The 26,987-nt window shown below is 47.1% G+C and overlaps 1 protein-coding gene across 1 annotated transcript in view; it reads right to left on the bottom strand.

The window, feature by feature from the left end:
• Positions 1-26,987, bottom strand: part of AGAP2 (ArfGAP with GTPase domain, ankyrin repeat and PH domain 2) — a 394,548-nt gene that overhangs the window by 121,581 nt on the left and 245,980 nt on the right. The window contains exons 5-6 of the mRNA XM_029594907.1: positions 26,368-26,509; positions 1,481-1,615 (exon numbers count right to left, since the gene is read on the bottom strand). Of these exons, the coding sequence (XP_029450767.1) occupies positions 1,481-1,615; positions 26,368-26,509 (277 nt within the window). The remainder of the gene's footprint in view (positions 1-1,480; positions 1,616-26,367; positions 26,510-26,987) is intronic.

Below are 26,987 nucleotides of genomic sequence, written 5' to 3'. Positions count from 1 at the left end.
TTCACCATGAACTCACCCTAGTTCACCCAGCCCTCCCACCCAACAACAGCAGATACCAGATGAATCTGATATTGATTGTCCTAGATAATTAGCAGTTATAAAACTGCGCAAATAATGTATTTGTATAAATCTCCTATAAAATAGCAACGTATGTGTGTTTCTCTTGGCCCTGCACTAGAACACCCCTAGACTGCCCCTTTTTAGTGCAAGTAAATGTGTGTGAGAAACCGAAAATATGCACTTACCTTTGATGTTTATAAAATAGCATATATACGAGTACAAGCTACTTTCATGCATATATGCTAATTTTACGTTCATAATTCCTTTGAAAATTACCTTCCTTGTGTATGTGTGTGTGTGTGTATATATAGACAAGTGTAGCTATGTAAACAATATTAAAGTAGGAATGTCTGCAAGTATATGATTAATCTGATAGTGTACCATACTCAGACTAGCAATACCATAAAATAATGACTAAAGCCCTAATAATAGTAGAAATCTAATATTGCAGGATCCATTACTTCCGTAAAATCACTATTTTAGAAGGCCCTTACTGATCAGTTGTTTCTTGCAATTTTGCCTGCTTAGCCACAACAATTTCAAGTTCATACCACAACTTATGTAGGACCTTAATAATGACTATTATTGAACCTTATGAGCGTGTGAATAATCTTGTAATAATGCTACATACATACAAAAGGAGATTTTGTAATTCATTACTTTCTTAGTCTTCTTCACTTCTCCAGATTGACTGACAGCCTGTCTCATATCCTCCCACACCTTGGTAATGGATTGGGTACACATGCATGTGTCATATTGGAGCCTGCTAGTAACAGGGAGCCTGCTGCCAGAAACCATCTGTGAGTTTTTCCTGTAAACCTGTTTGGGAACTAATTGAGATTGTAGAGTCCCTAGTAGCAGCATTGGTCCTGGAGGAAAACTAGATTCTATGTAGATTGTGACCCCTTTGATGGGACTAGCATAAAAGCATTCAATGATGAAAGTGTACATAAGCTTTCAAGGACCCAAAGGCTCCATTTTTAGATGTAACGATGATGTGAAGACACCTGAAAAAGGACTCAAAAGTTGGTCTCAAAAGTTCATCTCCAGTATCATCTTTGGATGCATGTTACACTGGTCCAATAAAGCTATCCCAGCTTGCAGTGGGAATCCAGGAATTTAAGGATAGATATGGCAGGATGGGAGTAGATTTCAAGGATAAGCAAAGCCTAGGGACAGAACATGAAACTATAATATCTGCCACTTTCAATTCATGGACTAAAACATGACTGCAGAAGAATGGACAAACAGTAGGCTTAGTAATGAAATACTTGAAATAGGAGTGCTGAAGGTCCTCATTAATCAGTCAGACTTTTATGCATTCTTATGTGTGATATGCATCTGTGTTTCATAAAATATTTTAAGCATGAAAACAGTTGGAGCAGAAAGCTCTCGGTATACAAAAAATGTCCATTCTTGCCTTCATTAAAGACACGGTCCACATTGAGCCCATAAGTGGCGCAGGTCTCATAGTACATACAGCGCTTCATGTCACTGCATAGCGTTCTGGCACGAGTGTCCTCCACCACTCTCTTGTTATTCGCGTTGATCTTGTCTGCAAAGTAATGGGCAGCTTTTAGTTTCTAATAGCTAATATATATTAACAGAAACAAAATAGAATGCTGGCAGCAGTCAATCAACAGCAAGGTTTGGTAGATGATAAAGCAGAGTTGCTTACCTGTAACAGGTGTTCTCCCAGGACAGCAGGATGTAGTCCTCACATGTGGGTGACGTAAGCAAACGGAGCCCTATCACGGAAAACTTTTCTGTCAAAGTTTCTAGAACTTTTGACTGGCACACTGAGCATGCCCAGCATGCCATAATCCCTGTAGCCACAGGGATTATGGCATGCTGGGCATGCAAAAGGTGCGAGCGAAAAAATAAAATAATAAAACGTTTCGGACCCAACTCTGCGGGGTGGCGGGTGGGTTTCGTGAGGACTACATCCTGCTGTCCTGGGAGAACACCTGTTACAGGTAAGCAACTCTGCTTTCTCCCAGGACAAGCAGGATGGTAGTCCTCACATGTGGGTGATTAGCAAGCTACAGGCTGACTCATATTTGTTTGGACCAACAGCATACAACTTGTGCAATGGACACAACAACTGGTGTACTGTTGGTAAAAATGAGGCAACCTGAAAATCCCAGCAGGTGGATGTGGAAGGAGTTTGGATTATACTGGAAATAAGTTTTTCAAGACGGATTGGCCAAAGGCAGTGTCTTGACATCCTTCCTTGTCCAGGCAGTAATGTGTTGCAAATGTGTGAAGAGAGCTCCATGTTGCAGCTTTACAGATCTCAGCAATCGGTACTGAATGATAGTGTGCTACTGAGGTTGCCATGGCTCTTACTGAGTGCGCCTTCACTTGTCCCTGGAGAGGAAGGCCTGCTTTGTTATAGCAGAATTCGATACAGTCTGCTAGCCAATTGGAGAGAGTTTGTTTGCCCACTGCAACTCCCGGTTTGTTTTTATCGAAAGAAACAAAGAGTTGGGTGGATTTCCTATGGACTGTAGTACAATCTAGGTAAAATGCAAGTGCACGTTTACATTCCAAGGTGTGTAAAACCCTCTCGCCCTGGTGAGAGTGAGGCCTTGGGAAAAATGTGGGCAAGACTATAGAGTGATTCAAGTGAAAGTCAGTAACCCCTTGGGAAGGAATTTAGGGTGAGTACGGAGGACCACTCAGTCATGGAGGAACTTTGTATATGGTGAGTATGTGACAAGTGCTTGTAACTCACTAACCCTTTGAGCAGATGTAATGGCTACTAGGAAGAGAACTTTCCATGTAAGAAATTTAACATCGCAGGAGTGCAAAGGGTCAAATGGGGAGCACATGAGCCTTGTAAGTACTACATTTAGGTCCCATTCAGTGACTGGTGGCCGCAGAGGGAGCTTAAGTTGTAGTAGGCCCCTTATAAACCAACTTACCAGTGTTGCGATCCTACTTGTGGGATAGGTCCACAAGCAGTCCCTTACCTCTTCGCAGCCTTCTGACGCCATTCCTCGCAGCCCGGAGCTGCCGCCGTCCAGCTTTGCGGCCTGAGCGCCGCCCCATCCACCTTCGCAGCCTGGAAGCCGCTGCTATCATACCTGAAGCCGCCGCTGCCGTTCCCTTCTCCCGCGGTCTAGAGGCCACTGCCAGCACCGTCTCTTCCGCGACCAGGAGGCCACCTTTGATGTTCCTCTTCGTGGCCTGGAGGCCGCCACCGACTCTGCTTCTTTCCCGTGGCCTGGGCACCACCTCCTTCGGCTCTTCGCGGCTAGGCTGCTGTCAGTGTTCCTCTTCTGCGGCCCGGAGACCGTCCCCAACTCCATGGGTTCTTCACGGCCTGGAGGCTGCCACCAACTTCCTCTTCAGCGGCTTGGAGGCTGCCCCGAAGCTCCTTCTTCCGCGGCCTGGAACCTGCCGCCGAAGCCTTCTTCTTCCGGGCCCGGAGGCCACCCCGGAGGTCCTCTTAGCAGCCTGGAGGCCGCTGACATTATTTCCTCCCCTGCGTGGGGAGTCTCTGCCTGCAGTCTTCTCTCTTTGCGGCAGGAGCCGCCTCTGATGCTTCGGGCCTGCTTCTGTTCCTCTTCAGAGCATGGCTGCTGTCCGAGGTCCTTCCTTCTTCCCTAGACGTGGGGCCGCGCCTCTTCACAGGATTTAAAGGCCAGTCCTCCTCTTCAGCCCTACAAAAGGGCTCAGCCTTCAGTTCCTCTTCGCCTTCGCAAGGAGTTGGACATGGAGTCAGAACTCTCCTGGATCTTCAGTTCCAGCTCTTCATTCCAGGAGTCCTCCGTGATCTCTCTTCACTTCTTCAAGGCACTCTGTTCTTCGTTGGTCCTCCTTGTCTTTATCCATGGTCCTTGAACCTCTGTCATCATCTTCATTCCATGTTCTGGTCTCTCGTCGGATCCCGTCCTCTTGTCTTCAGATGTCCTGATGTCTCCCTATCTCCAAATGTCCTGACGTCCCCTTGTCTTCGGATATCCAGACGTCTCCGTACTTTGATGTCTTCGTCAGTCATGTTCCAGATGTCCCTGTGGTCCTCCTCTCTAGAGGTCCCTGATGTCCAGAAGCCAAAGATGTCCCGAGGTACCAGTATCCTTTCATATCCGATATCTTCCGTTCCAGCCCTGATGTTCCGAGTCCTAATCCTGAAGTACAGTCAGCCCTCAAGCTCCGGGTTCAGCTTCGCCTCACCCCGATCCTCACCTTCAGCTGACCTTCCTGGGAGTAAATCTGTTTCTATCCGGTGTCTGAGTTTAGTGGCTGGATCCCTCTTCTGGTTAGATCTGTCTTCAAGCACTGCCCAGATTCCTTCCTTGTCCTGAACCTCAGTCCTGTGCTTGTTCCGCTCTTCACGTTGTCTGCGACCAGCCTCTTCAGTTTGTGTAGGGCGCGCCATGGGACAGGGTGGTCCATGACCAGCCAACGTCAGCTGTGTAGGGCGCCCTGAGGGGCAGTGCCTGTCTAAGTCTCCAAGTATCCTGAGTCCTCATCCTCGCCTGAGTCTTCCCAAGTTCCAAGTCCTCATCGGAGTAATCAGATCCTTGCCTGACTCTCTGGAATCCACCTCTGATCTTCAATCTATATCTGAGCATCTTACATCTGAGTTCTAAGCCACTTCATGTCTTCGTCTCGTCTGAGTTCCAAGCTACCTTTGTCCTCGTCCCTTCTGAGTTCCAAGTTCCAAGTTCCTCATGTCCTCGTCTAGCCTGAGTTCCAAGTTCCTCATGTCCTCGTCTAACTCGAGCTCCAAGTCACCTCTTGTCCTCGTCTCGTCTGAGCCTCCAAGTACCAAGCGTCCTTGTTTTGTCTGAATCTCCGTCCTCGTCTTGTCTGAGTCCCAAGCTCCATATGTCTTCAACTCATCTGAGCCTCCAAGCTTCCTCGTCTTGTTCAGCCTAGTCCAAGGCCGAGGTCCAGTCTTGTTCCAAGCTCCAGTACCATCGCCTGTCCTCGACCTCTGACTGTCCTGCTGCATCTGCCACTACCCAGTGGCAGGTCCGAAAGGGCTATCGAGTGGCCGGAGGGCTTCCCCAGAGACCAGCATTGCGTTGCTGGGTCTCTACCGGTGCGTGCAGGTTCGGCAGAGGTTGAGGCGGTGGTCAGTCTGCTCCTCCCATGCTTGGACATGTCTTGCCTGCCGCGGCTCTTCCACAGAGCTCCTCTCTGCAGTCGCATCATGGTACAAGGGCACACATCTCTCCAGAATTGGGAGCACTCCCTAGCACTCTCTCCCACAGATTCCAACAACAAGGGGTTGCGCTGTTACCGGGGCATCCCCCACTCCCTTGTGGTATGATGAGATGGCACTCAGGTGTACCCTCACCGAGGAAGTCTGGAGACCATAATCTGAAAGGTGCCAGAGATAGTCTAAAAGAGATGGAGTGGAGCAGGAAAAAGGGTCGATACCTTTTTGCGTGTACCATATGAAACTTCAAGAAAGCCCTAAAAACTTGGCTTTTCCGAAAAGCCTATCCTGACAACAATCAACACACCCCACTGGATTACAGAACCTAACAACCAGCAGTATTACCACACCAAGAGAATTGATAACGTCTCCAACAAAATACATACGACCTCTCCAACATTAGCTATTTTAATGATAATGTAAAGTTACCAAATAGCATATATTACTCCATGCTATAATTGTTAAAGCAACCCATAGATAATGTAATTTTACAATGCTACAATGTTAATTGTAATGATAATATGACCGCCGTCACATTATCAAAAGTTCTAATGTAAACCGATGTGATACCCATGGGTGAACGTCGGTATATAAAAATAAATAAAAAATAAATAAATAGATTTACTCCACTTAGAACGATAGGATTTTTGTGTGGAAGGCTTTAGTGAAGCTACAAGCACTTAAGACACATCAGTTGAAAGGTTGAGCGGTTGCAGGATCAAGCTTTCAACATCCAGGCTGTGATGGTTAGGGTCTGAAGGTTCGGATGGCGTAACATGCCTTGGTTCTGAGTTTTGAGAGTGGGCTCTGTGCCCAGGCAAATGGGTTCTCTGATCGAGAGGTCGAGAAGCATGGGAAACCATACTTGTCGAGGCCAATAATGGGCTATGAGTATCATTGACCCTTTGCCATGTTGTAGTTTCACGAGAGTTTTGGCTATTAGCGGTATCAGGGGATACGCATATAGGAGGCCTGTGTTCCAGGGGCGAGTGAAGGCATCCATGGCTAATGCGTTTTGCTGTCTGTGCAGGGAGCAGAATCTGTCCACTTTGTGATTCAGGTTGGATGCAAAGAGGTCGATTGTTGGTTGACCCCAATGCTGGAAGATTCTTCTTGTTACCACAGGATCCAGAGACCACTCGTGGGGATGGAACTGTCGACAGAGGCGATCTGCTACTACGTTCGGTATGCTTGCCAGATAAGTGGCCCGAAGATGCATGGAGTGTGCAAGGACCCAGGTCCAGATCTGCGCAGCTTCTTGGCAGAGAAGATATGAGCCTGTGCCGCCCTGCTTGTTTAAGTACCACATTGCAACTGTGTTGTCTGTTTGTATGAGAACAGTCTTGTGTGAAAGGCAGTCCTTGAATGCATATAGAGCATAACGTATAGGAAGTTGATCTGAAACGTTGCTTCGAGTGTGTCCAAGTACCTTGAGTTTGAAGATTGTTCACATGAGCTCCCCAACCCAAGTTGGATGCATCTGTGATTAAGATTACTTCTGGAACTGGTTGCTAGAAGTGTAGACCTGTCAGCAAGTTGGCTTTGTTTGTCCACCAGAGAAGTAATAGACGCAGCTGGTGGGTTACGTTGATTTGGGATGAAAGAGGTTGAGTGGCTTGGAGCCACTGAGATTTCAAAGTCCATTGGGTTATTCTCATGGCCAGCCTGGCTATAGGAGTGACATGGACCTTGGAAGCCATGTGGCCCAGCAACGTGAGGAATTGATGGGCTGAGGCTGTTTTCTTCGTGCGCAGAGATGTAGCTAGTTTGGAGAGTGTGTCTACGCGGTCGTTGGGCAGGATGGCTTTTGTGACTGTGGTATCCAAATCTGCTCCGAAGAAAGTAAGGAGATGAGATGGATTCAGGTGGGATTTCTGGTAATTGATGAGAAACTCCAAAGAGTGTAGCAGATTGATAGTGAGCTTGAGAGCGTTGAGTGCTCCTTGCTTGGATTGGCTCTTGATTAGCCAGTCGTCCAGGTAAGGAAACACGTGTATGCTGTTTCTGCATAGATAGGCCGCAGTCACTGCTAGGCACTTTGTAAATACACGGGGTGCCGAGGCAAGTCTGAAAGGCAGAACACAGAACTGAGAATGTTGATTTCCCACTATAAAGCGCAGGTATTTGCGGTGATGTTGGAATATTGGAATGTGAGCATAGGCATCTTGAAGATCCAGAGAACAGAGCCAATCTCCTTTTTGCAGAAGGGGAAGCATGGTGCCTAGGGACACCATCCTGAATTTTTCTTTCTGTAGAAATTAGTTGAGATTACGGAAGTCTAGGATGGGGCAGAGGCCGCCTGATTTCTTTGGAATGAGAAAATAGCGGGAGTAGAACCCTCTGCCCTGCTATGCCCGGGGAACAGCTTCCACAGCCCTGGCGCTCAGTAGGGTGGATAGTTCTGACTGTATAAGGGTTGCGTGATCTTTTTGCATCCACAGTGGGTTGGGTGGTGAATCCGGGGATACCTTGATAAAGTTTAGATGGTATCCTTGGGTTATGATGGATATAACCCATTGGTCTGTGGTTATACTGTTCCAATTGGTTATAAAGTGGTGTAGCCGACCTCCTATTGGCAAATCTGATCTTGGATTCAGAAAGTGGCTGCTGTTCTCTGGATAGGTTTCAAAATCCTGAGGCTAGGCCCATTTGCGGGGCTGGCTGAGATCTGGACGCCTTAGTTTGATGTGGCTATCCTCCTTGTGGAGGTCTGGATGGTCTCACGCGAGATGTTGGTGGGTAGTACTTACGTGAGCAATAAAAGGGTCTTCTGGTAGCCCTCCTGGTGGTTTTTTGAGCCGAAGAAGGAGGTTCTGAGGAGACTGTGGGAACTTGACGCAGGGTCTCATGGTGATCTTTTAATTGAGCCACTGCGTCCTGGATCTTGTCACCGAAGAGATTATCTCGGGTGCAGGGAAGATCAGCGAGCTTGTCTTGAACTTCTGTGCGCAAGTCAGATGCCTGAAGCCAGGCCCATTTTCTGATACTGATTCCTGTAGCTGATGAGCGAGATGCCATCTCGAAGAAATCGTATGCAGCTCTGACCTCATGTTTTCCTGACTTGAGACCTTTCTGTAGAATTGCACTGAGACCTTCTTGTTGTTGTTGAGGCAGAGAGTCCATTATCCCTTGGACCTGTTTCCACAGTTCCTCTGGTATTGTGTCATGTATAATTGATAGGCAGCTATGCGTGACACTAGCATAGAGCCTTGGAAGACCTTTCAACCCAAAATGTCCAAGAACTTTTGGTCCTTTCCAGGAGGAGCAGAAGAATGAGGGTGCAGTCTCTTGGCTTTCTTCTGTGCAGATTCCACCACCACTGACTGGTGGGGTAGCTGTGGCTTTTGAAATCCTGAAGTGTGTTGGACTAAATAAGTTGCATCTCTCCTTCTATTAACTGATTGGACAGTGCAAGGGTGTTCCCACAGGCGATGTTGGAGATTTAAGAGTACTTTGTGGACGGGAATGGCCATAATTTCTTTGGGGGCATCTACAAACTGGAGGACTTCCAATGTCTTGTGCCGTGTGTCTTCCTTGGTGACCAGGTCAAAAGGGATTGTCTCTGACATTTCCTTTATAAAATTAGCAAAGGAGAGGTCCTCTGGTGGAGACCGTCTCCTTTCTTCCGGAGGAAATGGTTCTGAGAGTATGTCCTCCATAGACGTGTCGGTGTCAACATCTTCCCATGGGTCATACGGGGTCTCTGGCTGAGATCCCGAGGGAGGGAAAAAACCTGGAACTGCAGAATGTCTTGGTATCGATGGATCCCTCGATGGCCTCGATGGAGGATGCGGCGGCACCAATGGAGACTTCGGCGGCATCGATGGCATCAAGGGGAATTGTGGGCGCCTCGATCACGAGAGCCCCGACGGACCAGGAACCTGTTCCGGCATCGGTGGAAGCGGAGCTGGAAGAGGACTGGAGTCCGTGCCTTTGTCTTCCGAGGACTCCGGAATGGGTATCGAAGGTTTCGGAGACTCAGTAGGTCGTTTTGGTACCGATGGCCCATGCTGGGTCAGAAGGGACCAATGAGTGTATCCAGGCGGTTGAACAACGGTATGAAGAACGATGGCTCCGGTGTTGGTGCCGGTATGGGGGCCAGCATCGATGGTGGATGAAGGTTCTGGAGGGCATCGAGGACCACCTGTCGGACAAGTATGTCCAGCTCCTCCCTGGAAGCTGGTATAGGTAACACAGCTGCAGGGGGAGGCAGGCTAGGTGCTACTGGCACCTCCACAGGAGTCTGTGGGGGCTCAGTACCCAGCACCGATATTGGTGGGGATCGCCTCGGTATCTCGGGTGTAGAGGAGGTTAGAGGCTCCTCTACCCATGTCCTCTTCGCAATCAGTTCGATAGCCATCGGAGCTGATGCGGTGTCGGTGCCGGCACCGGGAGTGGAATCGTGTCGGTGCCAGTGCCGGTGTTTCCCTCAGTGCTCGGCCTGGTCTTTCTCCGGCACCGAGGAAGACGATGCCGATACCTTAGATGATGTTGGTGATGGACGGTCACCGCTGCCTTGCTGCTCCCAGCAAGGTATATCGATGGATTTTGTCGATGTTCCTACCGGTAATGACTGGGTGGAAGTCGATGGAATTTACTTGATTTTGAAAAGGGACTCCATCTTGTCCAGGCGGGCCTGCCTGCCCTTCGGGGTCATTTGAGCACAGCTTGGGCATCGACGAACGGCGTGTGATGAGTCAAGGCACAACACATAGACATCATGCGGGTCAGTAATTTACATGGTATGCGGACACTCCGAGCATTTTCTAAAGCCCGTTGCCATGATGGAAAAAATGGGGCCACGAAACGGTTGATGACCTGCGGGGAACCGAGAGAAGGGTAACAGGGACCGACCAAAGATGGTGGAAATTACTCACCGAGCGACAAAAAGCAATGTCGTGATGGGAGACCCCTATGAGGGAACTTTTTTGTGAAGAAAACTTCAAATTTTTCCGTGAGGAAAAGTAGTGAGAGAAATCTCACAGAGCTCCTAACTGCGAGGCAAACTGCAGTGCAGAAAAAAAGAGAAGGGAGACCCCTGTGGCTACAGGGGTCTCCCTGCATAAATCAGGGGCGTTCTGGGGGTGGGCGGGAGGCATTTCTGGGCGGAGCAGAATTAGCCACATAAGTTATGCAGCTAACTCTGATATTTGGAGATATCCGCTTAACCTAAAGAGCTAACTCTGGTCAGGCTGTAGGGCTCCTAAAGTTAGCCAGCTAGACATAACAGCCCCGCTGAATAGACCCTACTAACTAGCTGAGTTGCACAGTGGCTGAAAATGGACCCCCATATGATTTTATTCCACCCTGATATCCATTGGCAGAGCTTTCCAGAGGACTGGAGACAAAAAGATGTTTCTCTAAAATCCAGCCTAATTACAGACGGGGGAGGAGTGATAAAGTATAGAAAACATTTTTTAGAAGCATGTAATGAGCATTTTGGAGTATATGGAACTAAATGCTTTGCTTTGTAAATAGGAAAACCAGAATGCAAGGCCTGAAAAATGAACCAGAGTAGTTTGAATTTAATCTGACAACTGATAGGCAGTCAATGCAGTCTTATAAAACTGGAGATACATAGTATATTTTTTAATACATAAATTACTTTGGCTGCAGTATTTTGCAAAAGCTACAAATGTTTGATTTGATAGTTCAGCAACCCCTCCAAAAAAGGGAATTGAAATAATCAAGTCTAATGATTAGGAAAGCAGGAACCAATAATAGGTTTCTAATAGGGATCATAATTTTAAAACGTGCCCATACATGCACGGATTGGCACACGAGCAGACATACACTAGAACTTTAAATCATGCATGCACTTGTGCGCATATGATTTAAAATACACCAGAGAAAGATGGCGGCATGAATCAGCTATGGACCAGACTGTCCATCTCTTTTGTCCATTTAGGGAATTTCCTACTGAAATTATGCATCCAAAGAGGAAGGGCAAAGTTAGATCTTACCCCTTAGAGCCTTCTTTGACCCTCAGTCAACATTCCATCTTCAAGTTTATGGTGCCCGGAACAATGGAGGGGGATTCTCCCATTGCCGGGTTCAACGAAGGAGATTCAGTCTCAGCTGGGGAAGAAATTTCCCTCAATCCCCTCGATATTCATCCACCACCGGCTCAGCATGAGATCTCCCAGAGTGGGGATGCAGCTTCTCTGATTGAAGACATCATTGAGAGCACTGAATTGAGGGAAGCCTCCAGGATTGATGATGTAAACACTGATTTTCCATCTGAGAGGGATGCTGTCGATATTTCAAATCCAGATTTGCCTGGGTCATCTGAGAGGTCTTATGGTCAGTCCCAGTCTCTTTTGGAAATGTTTACGGTGAATTTGATCCCTTCTAAACCTGTGTTGGTTACGCTGGATGCGCTTTGAAACCTAGTGGCCTCTATTGGCCTTGCTTGTGTTAATTGCTTGGCCAAAGTTGATGCTGTCTCAAATCATCTAGAAACTCATATTTCTGCCTGTGAAATCAAACAAAATCAATTCCAGAAGAAGGTTTCCTCGATGGAACAAGGTATTTCTTCAATGAAATCTGTTCCGACATGGTCATCAAGGAGTAAGGCATTCTTCAGAGGAGAGTAGAATTTGTTAAGGCTTTTGTGAAGCTACACTATCTCAAGATTTCTTAACTTTCTTAACTTTCCTTGGGTGGTTGGTGAACCTCCTAGATTTACCTTAAGGAGATATTTCCTTGTGGTATTAAAGATCCCTCCAGAAACTGTTCCTACTTTGAATAAAGTTTATTTCTTGCCTTCAGGGATTCAGCAGATGCAAGTGTTAAAGCAGTTCCTATTTTTAGTTGTATTTCCTCTATTTTCCCCTCTACTTGCTGCTCTTCTTATTTCTTCTTTTATTTGTGGTCTAATGAGTTAAATACTTGTTTTCCCTATAAATTTTGTTTTCTTGATAGTCATTATTCTCATGTTTCTGTACAAAGTTTATTCTTTGTAAACTTGAAAACTTAATAAACAAAGGAAATAAAATACACCTACTGCATGTAAGTATGCTCCTAATTTTAAGCAGTTACTTGAGCAAATGTATTTCACATATTTTCCATAGGACGTGATCAGCTTTATCGTTCATAGGTAAGCATATTTTTAAACATGCTCATGCAAAGGGCATTCCCAGTTTTTCCAATTAGTCAACCAGTTTGCCCAGTCAATCTCGAGGTCATCCAGACTCCTCTGGTTCTTCATCCTGCATTCCTACTAGTTCACTCAGACCACTCACCCTGACATGTAAGGCCTAAAAAGCGATTTCTGTAGACTTGCTCCTCATCAAGAGCAGCAGTAAATATATACAGCTAAGAAGCCGCTGTGCATTGCGACCTCCAGTTTTAAAATACGGATTTAAATTTATAACTGTTGGCCATGCCTCGGAACACCCATACCCCGTCCATGCTCCATCCCTTTACTACCTCCTTTTCTTTGCTCGTGCACACTCTTATACGTGTGTAATCAGTGGCTTTTAAAATCCACATTGCTCACATGTGGCCCACATACTTGCATATTTGGGCCTTTTTGCACAAGTGACACTTTAAAAATTGTCTCCAAAGGGCACAGGGCTCCAAGTAGAAGAAAGATTTATGAACAACAGACAAAATATAGGGAGCCATAGTGAATTCTGAATCAATTTGAACCCCAAGGAATGTAACAAATTCCTTTATTGGGATAGTTATATTATGATTTTGCCAGTAGCCAGAGCCATGGGCAGCCTCTCACCTCTCTTTTTCCTCCTATTCCAGCTTCTTCAGCGATCCAGAGGCCGCCGGCGTGCCCTCTGTGCAGCCGGAGCCGCTGCTCGTCCCTGCGCCCAGGAGGCCACCAACGTCCCTGCTCCTCCACGCCTCGCGGCAGGGAGTCGCCGTGGTCTGCGGCGGGCCCGCTGCCTCCGCTGGTTCCTCATATAGCCTGGGAGGCCACCTCTGCTTCTTCCTCGGTGCGGTCTGGAGTCCCGGTGTCCTGTCTGCTCGACTGGAGTCACTGCCTGTCCTCATGGCAGGAGCCGCCGATGCCCTCAGCTCCTCTTCTTGCAGCTGGGAGGCCACCTGGAAGCTCCTCTTCGCTGTCCGGAAGCCGCCACTGGTGTTTCCTTGCGCCCTCAGTCCTTCTTCGAGCAGCTGGAAGCCGCCTCCGTCACTGGGCCTGGTTTGCGGCCTGTTCCTGCTTCCTGCTTCACTCAGCAGCAGAGACGCCACTATCCAGGGTCCTGCCGTCCATCTCCTTAGGCGCGGGCCTGCACCTCCTCTCTATTCTTAAAGGGCCAGCATGGGAGTGGTCTTCCTGTGATGTCATCGCGGGAGTCTCCTCTTCAGCCCTATAAAAAGGGCCTGTCTTCATTGCTTCGTTGCCTTTGCAAGGAGCCAGTCCTCCTTAGGACTTTTCTTCATCTTGCTTCACGTTGGCACTCTGTTCCATATTGGAATTCCATGTCTCGTCTTTGTTAAGGTCTCTCGTCGGATCCTGTGTCCTGTCCATCCAGATCCTGATGTTCCTGATGCTTCGTCCTTCAGAGTTCCTGAAGTCCTGATGTACTATTCTTTGGCTCTCTTCACGTCCTGATCTTCCGTTATCCAGATGTCCTTTGTTTCGGCAGCATAAGCGTCCAGAGGATTCCGGCTTTTATCCTCCAAGCTTCAGATTCCATACTCCAAGTTCACTCAACCACCGCGCCGAGCCTTCTACTCCGAGACACTGGATCCTGAGGTTCTTCTCCTGTATCCTGTCTGGGTCTTCGGAGCCTCTTGCATTTGCTTTGCCCTCATAAATGAACTCTGCTTAACCTGTACCGTAGCAGCGTGGTCCGTGCCTTGCCTTGACTGGCTGTGGAAGGCATGCCTCGGTGCAGACCTCGTCGGAGTCTTCGTCATGGAACCTCCAAGTAACCTGAGTTGGGAACCACCAGCGTGGTCCATGACCTGCCTTGATTGGCTGTGAAGGGCGAGTGGTGTGGCAGTACCTATTCAGAACTCGACTTGTGACTCCGTCTGATGCCGTCAAGTACCTTGGAATACCGTCTCAGTTCTTCAAGCAACTTGAGTCCCATCTCAGTTCTTCAAGTAACTCGAGTTCCGTCTCAGTTCTTCAAGTAACTCGAGTTCCGTATCAGTCTTCAAGTAATCCTGAAGCTTCAATAAACTTGTGACTCTGTCTGAGTCCTCTTCGTATCTTGAATCTTCGGGCTCATCCTTCAAGTATCCTGAGTCTCGTCTCATCCTTTAAGTATCCTGAGTCTCGTCTCATCCCTTCAAGTCTTCGTGTCAAGTCTTCAAGTGTTCTGACTCTTCGTGTGAATCCTTCACGTATCCTGAGTCTTTGTCTGAGTCTGATGTCTTCGCCCTTCAGCCTCTGTCCGTCCTATCACATTGCTGTTCCGTACAGCAGGTCCGAAAGGGCTATCGAGTGGCTGGAGGGCTACCCCAGAGACCAACATTGCATTGCTGGGTCTCTTCTATGCGATCAGGTTCGACAGAGGCTAGGGTTCTGCATTTCCAGCCTGTGCTTGGACACTCCTCGCCTGCCTCGGTGCTTCCCGGAGCTCCTCCGCAATTGCGATGTGGCCGAAGGGTACACAATCTCCCAGAAATGAGACTGCCTCGAGCATTCCCATAACAAGTTGTATTGTGCATGACTGCTGAGACAGCCTGGATGGCATCACAATGGTATATCCAAATTGCTTCTGATTTAGCAGGGATGACCTTTAATTTATGGTCAAAAAACCAACCCGTAACTTAGTCCAAATAGTTATTAAAAGCTGTGAGGGAAAACAAGGTCCTTAAATCCACAAATGTAGTAGCACTGCCAGACATATGATGAACACTCTAGGAGCTACTGATAGGCCAAAGGGCAGAACCTTGAATTGATAGTGCTGATTGTCTACCCTGAATCTCAGATATTGCCAATGAGATGGGAGAATTAGAATGTATGTGAAAGCTTTCTTCAGGTCCAGAGTGCACATTCAGGTCTACGTCTGGATGAAGGGGGGGGGGGGGGGTATTGTGGAGGGAGTTCATCTTGAATTTCTCATTCTTCAGGTACATGTTCAACCATCATAAATCCAAAATGGGTCTCAGACCCCTCAATCTCTTGGTGATAAGGAAGTATTGGGAGTAAAATCCCATGCCACTCCAAGGTGGGGATTACTTCTGTTGCCTATTGGCAAAGCAGCATGGCCACCTTGGAATGAAGATGGGTCAAGTGAGATGAATCTAGATTGAATGAAAAACAGTGTTGTCCTGGGAGATGGGAGAAAAACAAGCAGTTCCCATACTCCATAGTCCTGAGTTGCTGGTGATCTTTCACTCCTGGAGGAACAGTTGAATTTTCCCTCCCACTGAGGGGGGGAGGATGGGGACTGGGGTTTTAGCCCCTTCAAAAACTCGACCCTGATTTCATTTAGGGCTGCTAGGCTGTCTTCGGCTGGCACCACTCCTGGAGGCATCTTCTGGGATTAAATTGTTATACTAGAGAGGACTGGTAGCACTGGTAGACATGGAAAGGACAACGCTGAAATTGCATTCGTTTGTACAAGACATATATGTATCTCTGTGCTGATGGTTGATTTTGGAGGTCTGTAAAGACTGGAGGACCACATGTTGTTCCTTGATTTGCAACAAAGCCTCCCTGACCTTGTCACCAAAGAAGTTGTCTCCCAAGCATGTTAATGTCCACTAGCTTATCATGGACATCTTCCTGTAACCTGCTAACTCACAGCAATGTCATTCATTGGGGCACAATAGCAGTGGCTGAACCCTAGCTACTGAATCAAATGACTCATAGACCAAGGATAGCAGAGTTGCTTACCTGTAACAGGTGTTCTCCTAGGACAGCAGGATGTTAGTCCTCACATGTGGGTGACATCATCAGATGGAGCCTGCATGGAAAACTTTGACTGGCACACTGAGCATACCTAGCATGCCACTATCAGCTTGTCCACGCAGGGTTCATCTCCAGTCTCGTAACATAGAATTCACAAGCAAAAAATAAAACAACAAAACGCAGGAGAACCCAACTTCGTGGGGTGGCGGGTGAGTTTCCTGAGGAATAACATTCTGCTGTCCTAGGAGACCACCTGTTACAGGTAAGCAACTCTGCTTTCTCCTAGGATAAGCAGGATGGCAGTCCTCAGATGTGGGTGATTATCAAGCTACAGACTGCTCCCGGATACAACAATGACCAACAGCACCTGACTGGGTGCCAATGGCCACAAGAAACTACGGTGCTGTTGGTAACAGTGAAAGGCATCCTGAACCCTAACAATGGGTCCTAGGCAGGGAGAGTTGGGTTTAAGGCTGGAAGAGATTGCAAAAGACAGACTAGCCGAACCTAGTATAGTATCGTACCGACCATCCTTGTCCAAGCAGTAGTGGGCCACTAACGTGTGTAGGAAACTCCACATCGCCTTGCAGATTTTGGCGATGGGAACCACCCGCAAGTGGGCTACCATTGCTGCCATGGCTCTTACAGTCAGTCTTGATACACCATCCCAGCTGAAGGCCCACCTGCACATAGCAGAAAGAGATACAATCCGCCAGCCAGGTGCGCAGAGTTTGCTTACCCACCGCAATCCCCAATCTATTCTTGTCAAAAGATAAGAAAAGCTGTGTGGACTGTTTGTGGCCTACTGTGCATTCTAGATAGAAAGCAAAGGCCCTCTTGCAATCCAAACTGTGCAGAGCCTGTTAGCCCTGGTGTGAATGAGGTCTTGGAAAAAAAGTGGGCAGAATGATCGACTGATTGAGATGAAAATCTGTCACCACAGTAGGCATGAAAGAATTCATGTAGGGTGGATACGTAACCAAAGCCTGAAGCTCACCCACCCTGCGCGCCAAAGTGACCACCACCAGGAAGAGGACCTTCCAGGTCAGGGACTTCAGATCGCAGAAGCGCAGAGGCTTGAAAGGATCACACATGAGCCATGCCAATACTGCGATTAGGTCCCAGGACACAACAGGAGGCCGGAGGGAAGGCTTCAACTGAAGTAGACCCTGCATAACCCACCCGATTATGGGCTGCGCAGAGATGGATGTACCAGCAACACCCTGATGGTAAGCACTGATAGCACTCAGGTGTACCCGGACTGAATTAGTTTTCAACCCAGCTTCCAAGAGATGCCACAGATGGTCCAAAAACTTCGGAATAGGACAGGCGAATAGATCCAAGCCATGACCCTCACACCAGATGGAGAACCTCTTCCACTTCAGTGTGTAAGACTTCCTGGTATCAGAGAGACACGGCATCAGAGAAGTCAAGGGACCACAGGACTAGCCTCTCAACATCCAAGCTGTCAAAGCTAACTACCTGAGGTTTGGATGGCGTAGCCTGCTCCGATCCTGCATATTCAGATCAGGGAGGTCCCCAGACTGATCGGATCTCTAATCGACAGGTCCCGCAGGTGCAGGAACCAGACCTGTCTTGGCCAATAAGCAGCCAAAAGGATCATGGTCCCCTTATCCTGCTGGAGCTTCAAGAGAGTCTTCATTACCAGCGGAAGCGGAGGATACGCGTACAGAAGACCCTTGCCCCAATGACAGGCAAAGGCATCCAAGGCTGGTAATCCGTGACTCACTTTGTTGTTGCAAAGGGAGGCAAAGAGGTCCTCATCCGGGGTTCCCCACAAGCAGAAGATCCAGTCCGCCACTGCTGGCTCCAGCGCCCACTCATGTGGTCAGAACGCTCAACTCAGGCGGTCCGCAACCATATTCTCTGTCCCTGCTAGGTACAATGCCCATAGAAGCATACCTTGAGACAGAACCCAGGTCCATATCTGCACCGCCTCTTGACAGAGGAGGAACAAACCAGTGCCCCCCTGTTTGTTTATGTACCACATTGCCACCTGATTGTCTGTCTGAATCAGGACCACTTTGTGGGAAGTTGATCTGGTATTAAGATTCCTGAGCTGACCAGAGATTTGTGTGCAGAGGCTGTCCACATGTGTCCCCCCCCCCAACCCAGGGGGGGATGCATCGTGGTCAGTAGAACCTGGGGTGGGGGAACTTGAAATGGGACCCCCTGCTCCAGATTCTCCCACCGAGACAGGGAGACCTGGAGAGGCTGCATAATGCAGATATATGCATGAGGTCTTGGGTTGCCTGAGTCCACTGAGACTGCAGCGTCCACTGCGCTCTGCGCATGCACAGATGGGCTAAAGGGGTAACATGGACAGATGCTGCCATGTGAACCAGAAGACGAAGCAAAAGGCGAGTTGAAACCTGCCAGCATCAGTGGACTGAATTTGCAAGGGACAACAGGGGCAAGCACTCGATTGTGGGGCAGAAATGTCCTAACTTGAGCTGTGTTCAGTCTGACCCCAATGAAGTCCCCCGCTCCCAGTCAAAACCCAGTAGCGGGGCTCTGCTGGGGGGCTGGCTAAATCCTGGGGGCCCGCTGTTGTCTGCAGTGACACCGGGAGACTGCTTGTGGTATGAGCGCCCTCGAGGTGGGAGGGTAATATTTCCTCTGGTGATAGAAGGACTTCCTAGAACCCTGTAGTTAGGGATGTTCAGCTTGGAGAAGAGACGGCTGAGGGGGGATATGATAGAGGTCTACAAAAGGACTCGAACGGGTAAATGTGAATCAATTATTTACTCTTTCGGATAATACAAAGACTAGGGGCACTCCATGAAGTTAGCAAGTAGCTCATTTAAAACAAATCGGAGAAAATTCTTTTTCACTCAACGCACAATTAAGCTCTGGAATTCATTGCCAAAAGATGTGGTTATGGCAATTAGTGTAGCTGGATTTAAAAAGCTTTGGATAAGTTCCTAAAGCAGAAGTCCATAAACCTCTATTAATCAATAAGGATTAGTAGCTTGGGATCTATTCATTTAATGTTTGGGTACTTGCAAGGTGCTTGTAACTTGGTTGGCCACTGTTGGACACAGGATACTGGGCTTGATGGATCCTTGGTCTGACCCAGTATGGCATATCTTATGTTCTTATGTTATGTTCTTATGTTGATGGTCCTGAGGGTGAAATGTTCTTGGAGCCTGGGAGCTAGATCTTCTTTGAAAGGTGATGACCTCCCTGTGAGGTTACCAAAGGAGCCAACACCCAGGGGATAATCTCCAGCATAGGAAGCTGCTACACTGGAGTGGATGGGCCTGACAACCCTCCCCCTTTGAGGGAACGGACTGCCTGGAGATAGAATCCCCCCTTTGCCACTGGCAGTAAGGGATGTGAGAAAAGCTCTAAGCAGCTGCATCATCTGGTTTACTGGTTGGGTCCCCTGCCCTGTTATTAGGGAATCTATATCTTCTTCTAAGACCATGAAGGGATCATTGCTCTGATTAGACCTCCTGAGCCTGTCCTGATACCAGAAATACTGGCAAGATGGTGGAGCTGGGATCCAGGTTTTTCAATCTACTGGTCTGCAAACCCCTCCCCAATGCCAAGAGAGGACCTGCAGGTGTTAGATCGGCATAGAAAAGATGAGAAGGAAGTCACCCTCCCCTGATCTTGCCATGACTCCTCTCTCAGCTCTAATGGATCCCGCACCACTCTGACACCCAGTGTAGAATGCTTTGATGGCACCAATGGCAACTTATGCACGGATGGCGCCAAATGCATCTATAACAAACCCTTCTGTGCCGACAGTGCCTATCACATCACAACCTCATGCTTTAACTGTGCCAACCAGGCCGAGCTCTGGTGCTTTGAAAGTGCCAGCCGCGCTGACTCATGGTACTTCAAAGGTGCCAGCCATGCTGGAGCCTTATCCTTTGGCACCGACCATGCTAAGGATGCTGGTGCTGATGTCTCCAGCCTAGTAGCAAAAGACGCTGGGTCCTTTATCGGTGCTTCAGGCCTCTGCACCAGTGGGGCTGAGTAGCCTCGACCCCATTTCCAATACTTTGACAGGTTTGTGTCAGTCAATGCCCAATGCTTCTTGGAACCCTTACTCGACTCACCATGCACGAAGCTCACATATGAGGAGATGCTGAAAGGGCCCCAGAGTTCAGCCATTTTATAGACCTGATTTTTTTGTGAACTTTAGCAGTTAGAATAATCATGGTATGGCTCCAGGCCTTTTTAACAGAGGTCATGTCCATCTGTGATGGACATCTTTCACCTATAGATGCAGTCCTTGAAGCCACTGACTGTAGGTTTCTTGCTCCTAAGCATTTTCCTCCTCTTTATTTCTTCTTTTTTTTCATTTTGGTAGTACTGAAAAGTGTGCTGTTGTAGGGGCTGCCAAGGCAGCAAGGCAGAACAAGTTAGAGAAAAAATTAAAGAAAAAACTTTGACAAAAAATAGATGTCAATGTCCGGATAGCAATACAGACAAAAATTGACTAATGGGCTCACAAGGCAGTGCTCAAGTGAAAAATCCTGCACATGCTCATTAGAACAAAGATCTGTTGAGCTCAGAGACAGTGGTCCATTCAGCGCTATTGGTTCATGTCATTCACGTGTCAAGACTAATTCAGCTTTGCTTGTCAATGGGAAAGAAAATTAGCAAGTAAGAAACCTAATTTTTCCTTCCTCATCCCATCAGACCTGTCCAGAATGTATGGGATGTACCCAAGCCAGTCTGACCCCAATGAAGTCCCCCGCTCTCAGTCAAAACCCAGTAGCGGGGCTCTCCTGGGCGGCTGGCTAAATCCTGGGAAGGAGCCCAACAAACCTGCCCTCAGTGCACTTGCCCCAAAGGAGGTCACTTCCATACTCTGCATATCTAATCAGTAATGCTTCGAAAAAGCATGCATGGTTGCACATGTGGCCGCGCTGCATATCTCCTCAATGCCAATCAGCCCACAACATTGCTTAACCCCTTGTGGCGTGAGTTCTAACACCCTCGGAAACTGACAACCGCTTGGCAACAAAAGTCAAACCAATAAACTTCTTAATCCTTATGCCTATGGTGGCTGTTGAGGCTGTGTCCCTTTCTTCTGAGTACTGAAGAGAATAATCAAATGATCAGAACTCCTAAAGGAATTGGTCACTTTCAAATACCTGAGCAAGGTTTTTTTTAACATCTAAAAACAAAAATCCTTAAACTCTCCTTTTGAATTCCTTCCCTTGAACGATGGCAGTTTCACAGAATGATTTAAATGAAGTTATGAGACCACCTTAGACAAAAAAGAAGAGACGATAGGAATGGAAACTCCAGGGCCTGATATTCAGCTGGCAGATAGTCGGATAAGTAGGAAATCCAGCTTTCTAGATATTGTTGATACATCTGCTAGATCGTAATATGAAGATATGCTTTGGAAAGATCCAGGAATGTTAGAAATTTCCTCACTGCTACAATCACCAACTGAAGAGTTTCCATGCAGAAATGAAGCACCTTCAAGGTCTTATATACCCACTTGAGATCTAGAATGTGTCTGAACATGCCTTCCTTCTTTGGAACCACAAAATAAATGTAATATCTGCTTTGGCCCACTCAACTATTAGCAACTGAAGAAGATGCTTCAATGTTGTCTTTACAGCTCTTCTCTTTTCTAGAGAGAAACAAGGGGATTCCAGGAAGGTGTCTCTTAATGAACGAGAAATCTCTAAGGCTAAACCTAGAAAACAAAATTAGAGAAAAATATTTGACAACAAGAGAGAGGTGAATGTCTGGATAGCAATATAAACAACTGAAAGGACCCACTGATCCAACGTGATGCGGGCCCACGCCCTGTAAAATTGGAACAGCTATACCCAAATCTGAAAAGTTGGAGAGTGTGCCCCTTGAATCTTATTGGGAGCTCTTGGGACCCCTGTGCTAGATTAGAGGCTATTCCTCAAGACCCTCTTCCCAGACCAAAAGGACTGAGACTTGCCACCAAGATGTCCCTTTTGAGAAGACGACGTCATCTTCCCTGGCTGATAATGTCTCATCTCTCTAAACTTGGGTCTATTGAGACCTTCTGTCTGAGACCCCCTCGGCCTATCTTCTGGTAACTTGGGAGCCCTGTTGAGGTCATCACTGAAAAGCAGTCTCTTTCTAAAGGGCGATTTACTCAAAAGTGTCTTAGAGGTTGTGTCAGCTGACCAATTCCAAAACCAAAGCAATCGCCTATCCACCACAGACAATGCCATGCCTCTAGCCATGGAATGAATGAATGAGATCATACAGCACATCTGATATGAAGGTGACTCCAACCTCTAAACTTTCCACCTCCCTCAAAGTAAAACTATCAGGCAAGTTTCCCATAGGAATTTATTGCATCCAGCATAAACATGTCTGGGACATAAAACTACTGCATACTGCTGCCTGAACAGCAAGGGTGACCATTTCGAAAGGCTGCTTTAAAGCAACCTCTATTCTTCTGTCCAAAGCATCCTTCAGAGCCATAGTTCTCTCCACTGGAATAGCAGTCTTATTCAAGACAAATGAAACTAAGGCACCCATCTTAGGAAACCTCTAAAGCTCCTTATCTTCAGCAGGTAAAAGATAGAGCTTTGCCATGGTTCTGCCCACATATATGCCTGCTTCAGGCAAATCCCACTTTGCCATCAGCTGAGCCTTTACAGTTCTGTGGAAAGGGACGTTCCTGTTACGCCCGTCGGTCGCAGATGGCTGGGACCGCTCTTGCTCACCTCTTTTTACACAGCACTGACTCTGTTGGGAAGACTTGCGGCCTCCGCCAGCTATTGCCGGCCTGCCTACCACTCCCAGGCCTCCCTTGACAGCACGGACGCTGACGACCGCCATCTTGCCCTCGGAATCCCTTAGGTGCGCACGCACGCATGGGCTAATCTTAAGCACGTCATGGCGGGTACCTCAGGGGCGTCCCCTCTGGATGACGTCATTCCACCAGGATACTTAAGCCGGCTGGCCCTGCCTACCGATGACTTGGCAACGAGTTCCTTCATTGCTGAATCCGCTTCACTCACTACGGACTTCTGTTCCTGTCACTGCCTCTTCAGCGTGAGATGCTCTGGGTACCAGCTCCTCGGGGGCCCTTTCCTCGTCTCTGGCTATCCACTCTTCAGAGGCCCTAACGCCTTGGACTGCTGCCTGCCTCAATTCCCGGGGTTTCTCTTGGAACCTTCGCTACTGTGAGTACCTCTGCTCTGCGGACGTCTACTGTACCTTCTCTAGTGAGGAACTCTCATCGGTGTACTCCACGCTGCGAACCACTACCGTATCATCTCTACTGAGGAGCCTCATCGGTGTACCCCGCTCTGCGGACCATTGCTGTATCATCACCAAGTGAGGAACCCTCATCGGTGTACCCCACGCTGTGGACCATTACCGTATCACTTCTACTGAGGAACCCTCACCGGTGTACCCTGCGCCACGGACCACTACTGTATCATCTCTACTGAGGAGCCTCATCGGTGTACCCCGCTCTGCTGACCATTGCCGTACCTTCACTACAGAGGTATTCCTTTTGGGTATACCCCACCGCACAGACTCTGAGACTTTCTCCTGCACTCCCCATTCCACGGGCAGTGTTTCTCTCTTCTTAATAAAGACTCTAACCCATAGCTGTGTCTGACATCAACTGAGACCTCTCCTCCCGATGGTGAGGCTCACAGGGCTCCTCCCTGTGGGTGGTACCATCTCTCACCTCAGCCCAGGGCCCACATACTTACAAATCCTAACAGTTCCTAACCCTTACAAAATAGGATCCTCCTCTTCCACCACAGACTCCATCAGAACCTTCTCAATACCTAATTCTGCCAAGACCTGGTTAATCGCAGAGGGCAGCTTCTTCCTCCTAAACAGACAGATGATCCACAGATCATCTGCTTCTGCAGAAGGAATCACCAGTTCCTTGAGTGTTTCTCCTCCGGGTCACTACTTCCCAGGTCCTGACCATATAGTGTTCCCCAAGGATTCCACTCCCAGCAAGACTGATACCACAACCAGATCCTCTACCAGATCCAACTTTGAATTTTTTTCTAAGTCTGACTACTGGCTTCTTTTCTCATTGTGAGCAAACTGGGAACCACCTTTCACCCCTTTCTTCTCCCACCTTGAGGAGTTCCTTTCCGCAAACAAAAGGCATCGTGCATCAAGAATACAAATTCAGGAGAAAAAGAGGATGAGACAAGCTGAGGAAATCAATCTAAATTTTTTGGCATCGGGCCCCCTTCCTCACGCAGCCTACCAGTATCCGCCCCCCTCTTCACCACAGGGAAGAAAGACTCTCACGATTTCCTGAAATCTCCTAATGAGAGCAAGCCTGCCAGCAGAATCCCTTCATAATTTTTATTTTTTATTTTTAACTTTATTACAAGTGATCCAAGTAGCAATGAAATAAATTAAATATTTCCCTAAGAGAAGAAGGGACATCTGCTCAGTTTCTCCTGCTCCTGACTCTCTTTGTCCTAAACTAGGGATCAGACTGAATCCTCCAGGAAAAGCCTAGGAAAAGAGGGAGCGCAACTCCAGCAGGAGAGGAAGGGAACAAGGGAGCCAGCAGCACTGGCTTTCAATCCTCCCCTCAAAAGAAGGACCAAACTAAAGAAAAAGCCACTGACACCTCCCCTCTTCACTCCCTAATCCCTATTCTAACAGGAAAAACACCTCAGCAGGTTAAAAACTTCCTAGGAGCAATTTGTCCCCAGGACTTCAAAGCTGCAGAATTAATACCTCTAACATCTGCTGGAGACAGAGAAATACTGAGGTGCTTCAGACGTCACAGTGTCCTATATGGGGTGACATCAGCAATTCAGTTCTTCTCTGTCTCCTTCTGCTGGCAGGGGGTGCTAAACCCAAGTATTCTGGACTGATCTGGTGAGACAACGAGGAAATATCAAACAACAAGAGCATCAAAACAATAGTGTATACAAATATATAATAACATATAGCATCAACAGAAAGCATGAAATAGCAAAGCATTAAAAAAATAGCATGCATTTCAACAATAATAAATTGAATTGGCCACCCAAAACACCCTCAGGAATGCATCCTTGAGACAGGTAAAAGTTTATCTGCTGTGGAACCCCCAAGCATATTGTTAGCTGGGCTAAGGCAGTGCAGTTTTCAGACAGCCATGTTATACAAGTAAATTGGAGTGAAATTGTTCTCATAATGGGGCAGGTCGGAAATTTCAATAGCTCGCCTACTTGCAATGTCCACAGGTAGTTCTGTATCTGTGGATCTGTTAGGCAATTTTCATAGAAAACTATGCACATAGAGGTAATTTTCAAAGGAGTTATCACATAAATGTAATATACAATCATAGCAATTTTCAAAAGCCATTTACGCAAGTAGAGCACTTACACGAGTAAATCCTATGGTCAACTCAATGGCATATATTGTAGCAATTTTCAAAACCTACTTGCACATATAAAATCCAATTTTAAGCATGAAAAAGCTTTTTAAAATCAGGCCCATAGGTTTTTATTTGAACATTTTCTCATATGGAAAAATGGGCACAACAATCCCTGCAAATTTTGCATTTCCTTTTTCTGTGGGCAGAGGAAAGGAGGGAAAGTATGTGTCTAGATTAAAAATGCCATTCTGCATGCATACTTTACATCCACAAACTAAACATGCTTCCTGGAAAGACACTTTTTTAATGGGGATAAACATGTGCACTTTACATATCCCATGCATGCTTTTTAGCCATCCTGAAGGCAATTTTCGGACAGATCAATTTACTCAGGTAAATAACTTTGAAAACTGTCCTGGTTATACAGTATACAGCTGCAAGCTCCTGCATTGCCACATGAAGCTCCTGTTCATCCAGGTTTCCTGCACAGCACATGTGCTTCTCAGCCCTCCCTCTCCCCATCCCGATCCAAGCATTTCTGTAATTAGCTATAACTTGTCATAAAGTAAATTATTAATGAGCTCTCTAGGGCCTGGGAATCAGAACAACAAACACAGTTTATTTATTCTGTCCTGGATCAGAATGTGGCATGAAAACTCCTATAAATTAATTATAGAGAACCTCCAGAGCCTTTCAAACACATCCTCTAGCTGTCAGAGATTTATTTCTTCTTAGAATGACCAACGATATGTAATTCCACATTAATATTATTTTTTACTGCATTGACCTGAAATGAAGAAAAAAAAAAACGAAGTCCCCACTAGCAGCTGAAATGAAAAAGTACAGTTTGTGAGAAGCCCCTCTTGCATCATGTGAAATGTCTTCTCTGTAAGGCACAGCTGTCTGATTGGCCAGGGATTACAAGGAAAGATGGTAGAGAATTAGAAAGAAACGGTTTACCTTGCGTCCCAACCAAAGCCAAGGCGAGATCTGAGGTATTGCGATAGTTTGCCAGTAAGGTGTAGTACTGAAAGATGTCTTGGAAGCTGGCTTCATTCTCCAGGCTGAAGATAAAAATAACAGCATCCACCCAGCCAGAGAACTGCAAAGTAAAAAGCATGGAGCAGAGAAATCAATGTGCCAGCTGTTCCCAAGAAAAACAAAATCCCTGGTGCAGATTGGTTTAAGTCTCCTTACCCCTGATGGCAATTCTCTCCAAGGTAAGGGATATTGATGCAAGTCTATGGAAATAAACTTTACAATGTTTATCCACTTTGTATTATTTTGGAAGAGGAGTGGTATTAGAGGTTACTTAATTAGATTATAATTCAGCAGTCCTGACATTTGAGTTCAAGACTCCCCTCTGCCTTTGACTCTGCATGACCATAAACAATTCACTTTGGGCCAGATTATACTAAACATTATTTTCCTATTTTGTATCTATGGTAAAAAGCAAGTTTGCTTACTGTAAATTGTGTTTTCCATGGACAGCAGGGTGATTTAGTCATGACACATGGGTGACATCATCCGACGCTGCTAAACGGATCCTTCTCTCTAAGCTCATATTTTGCTATATTGAG

This window comes from Rhinatrema bivittatum, chromosome 3, assembly GCF_901001135.1.
Source record: "Rhinatrema bivittatum chromosome 3, aRhiBiv1.1, whole genome shotgun sequence".
Lineage (NCBI taxonomy): Eukaryota > Metazoa > Chordata > Amphibia > Gymnophiona > Rhinatrematidae > Rhinatrema > Rhinatrema bivittatum.
This window is presented reverse-complemented; position numbering and strand designations above follow the sequence as displayed.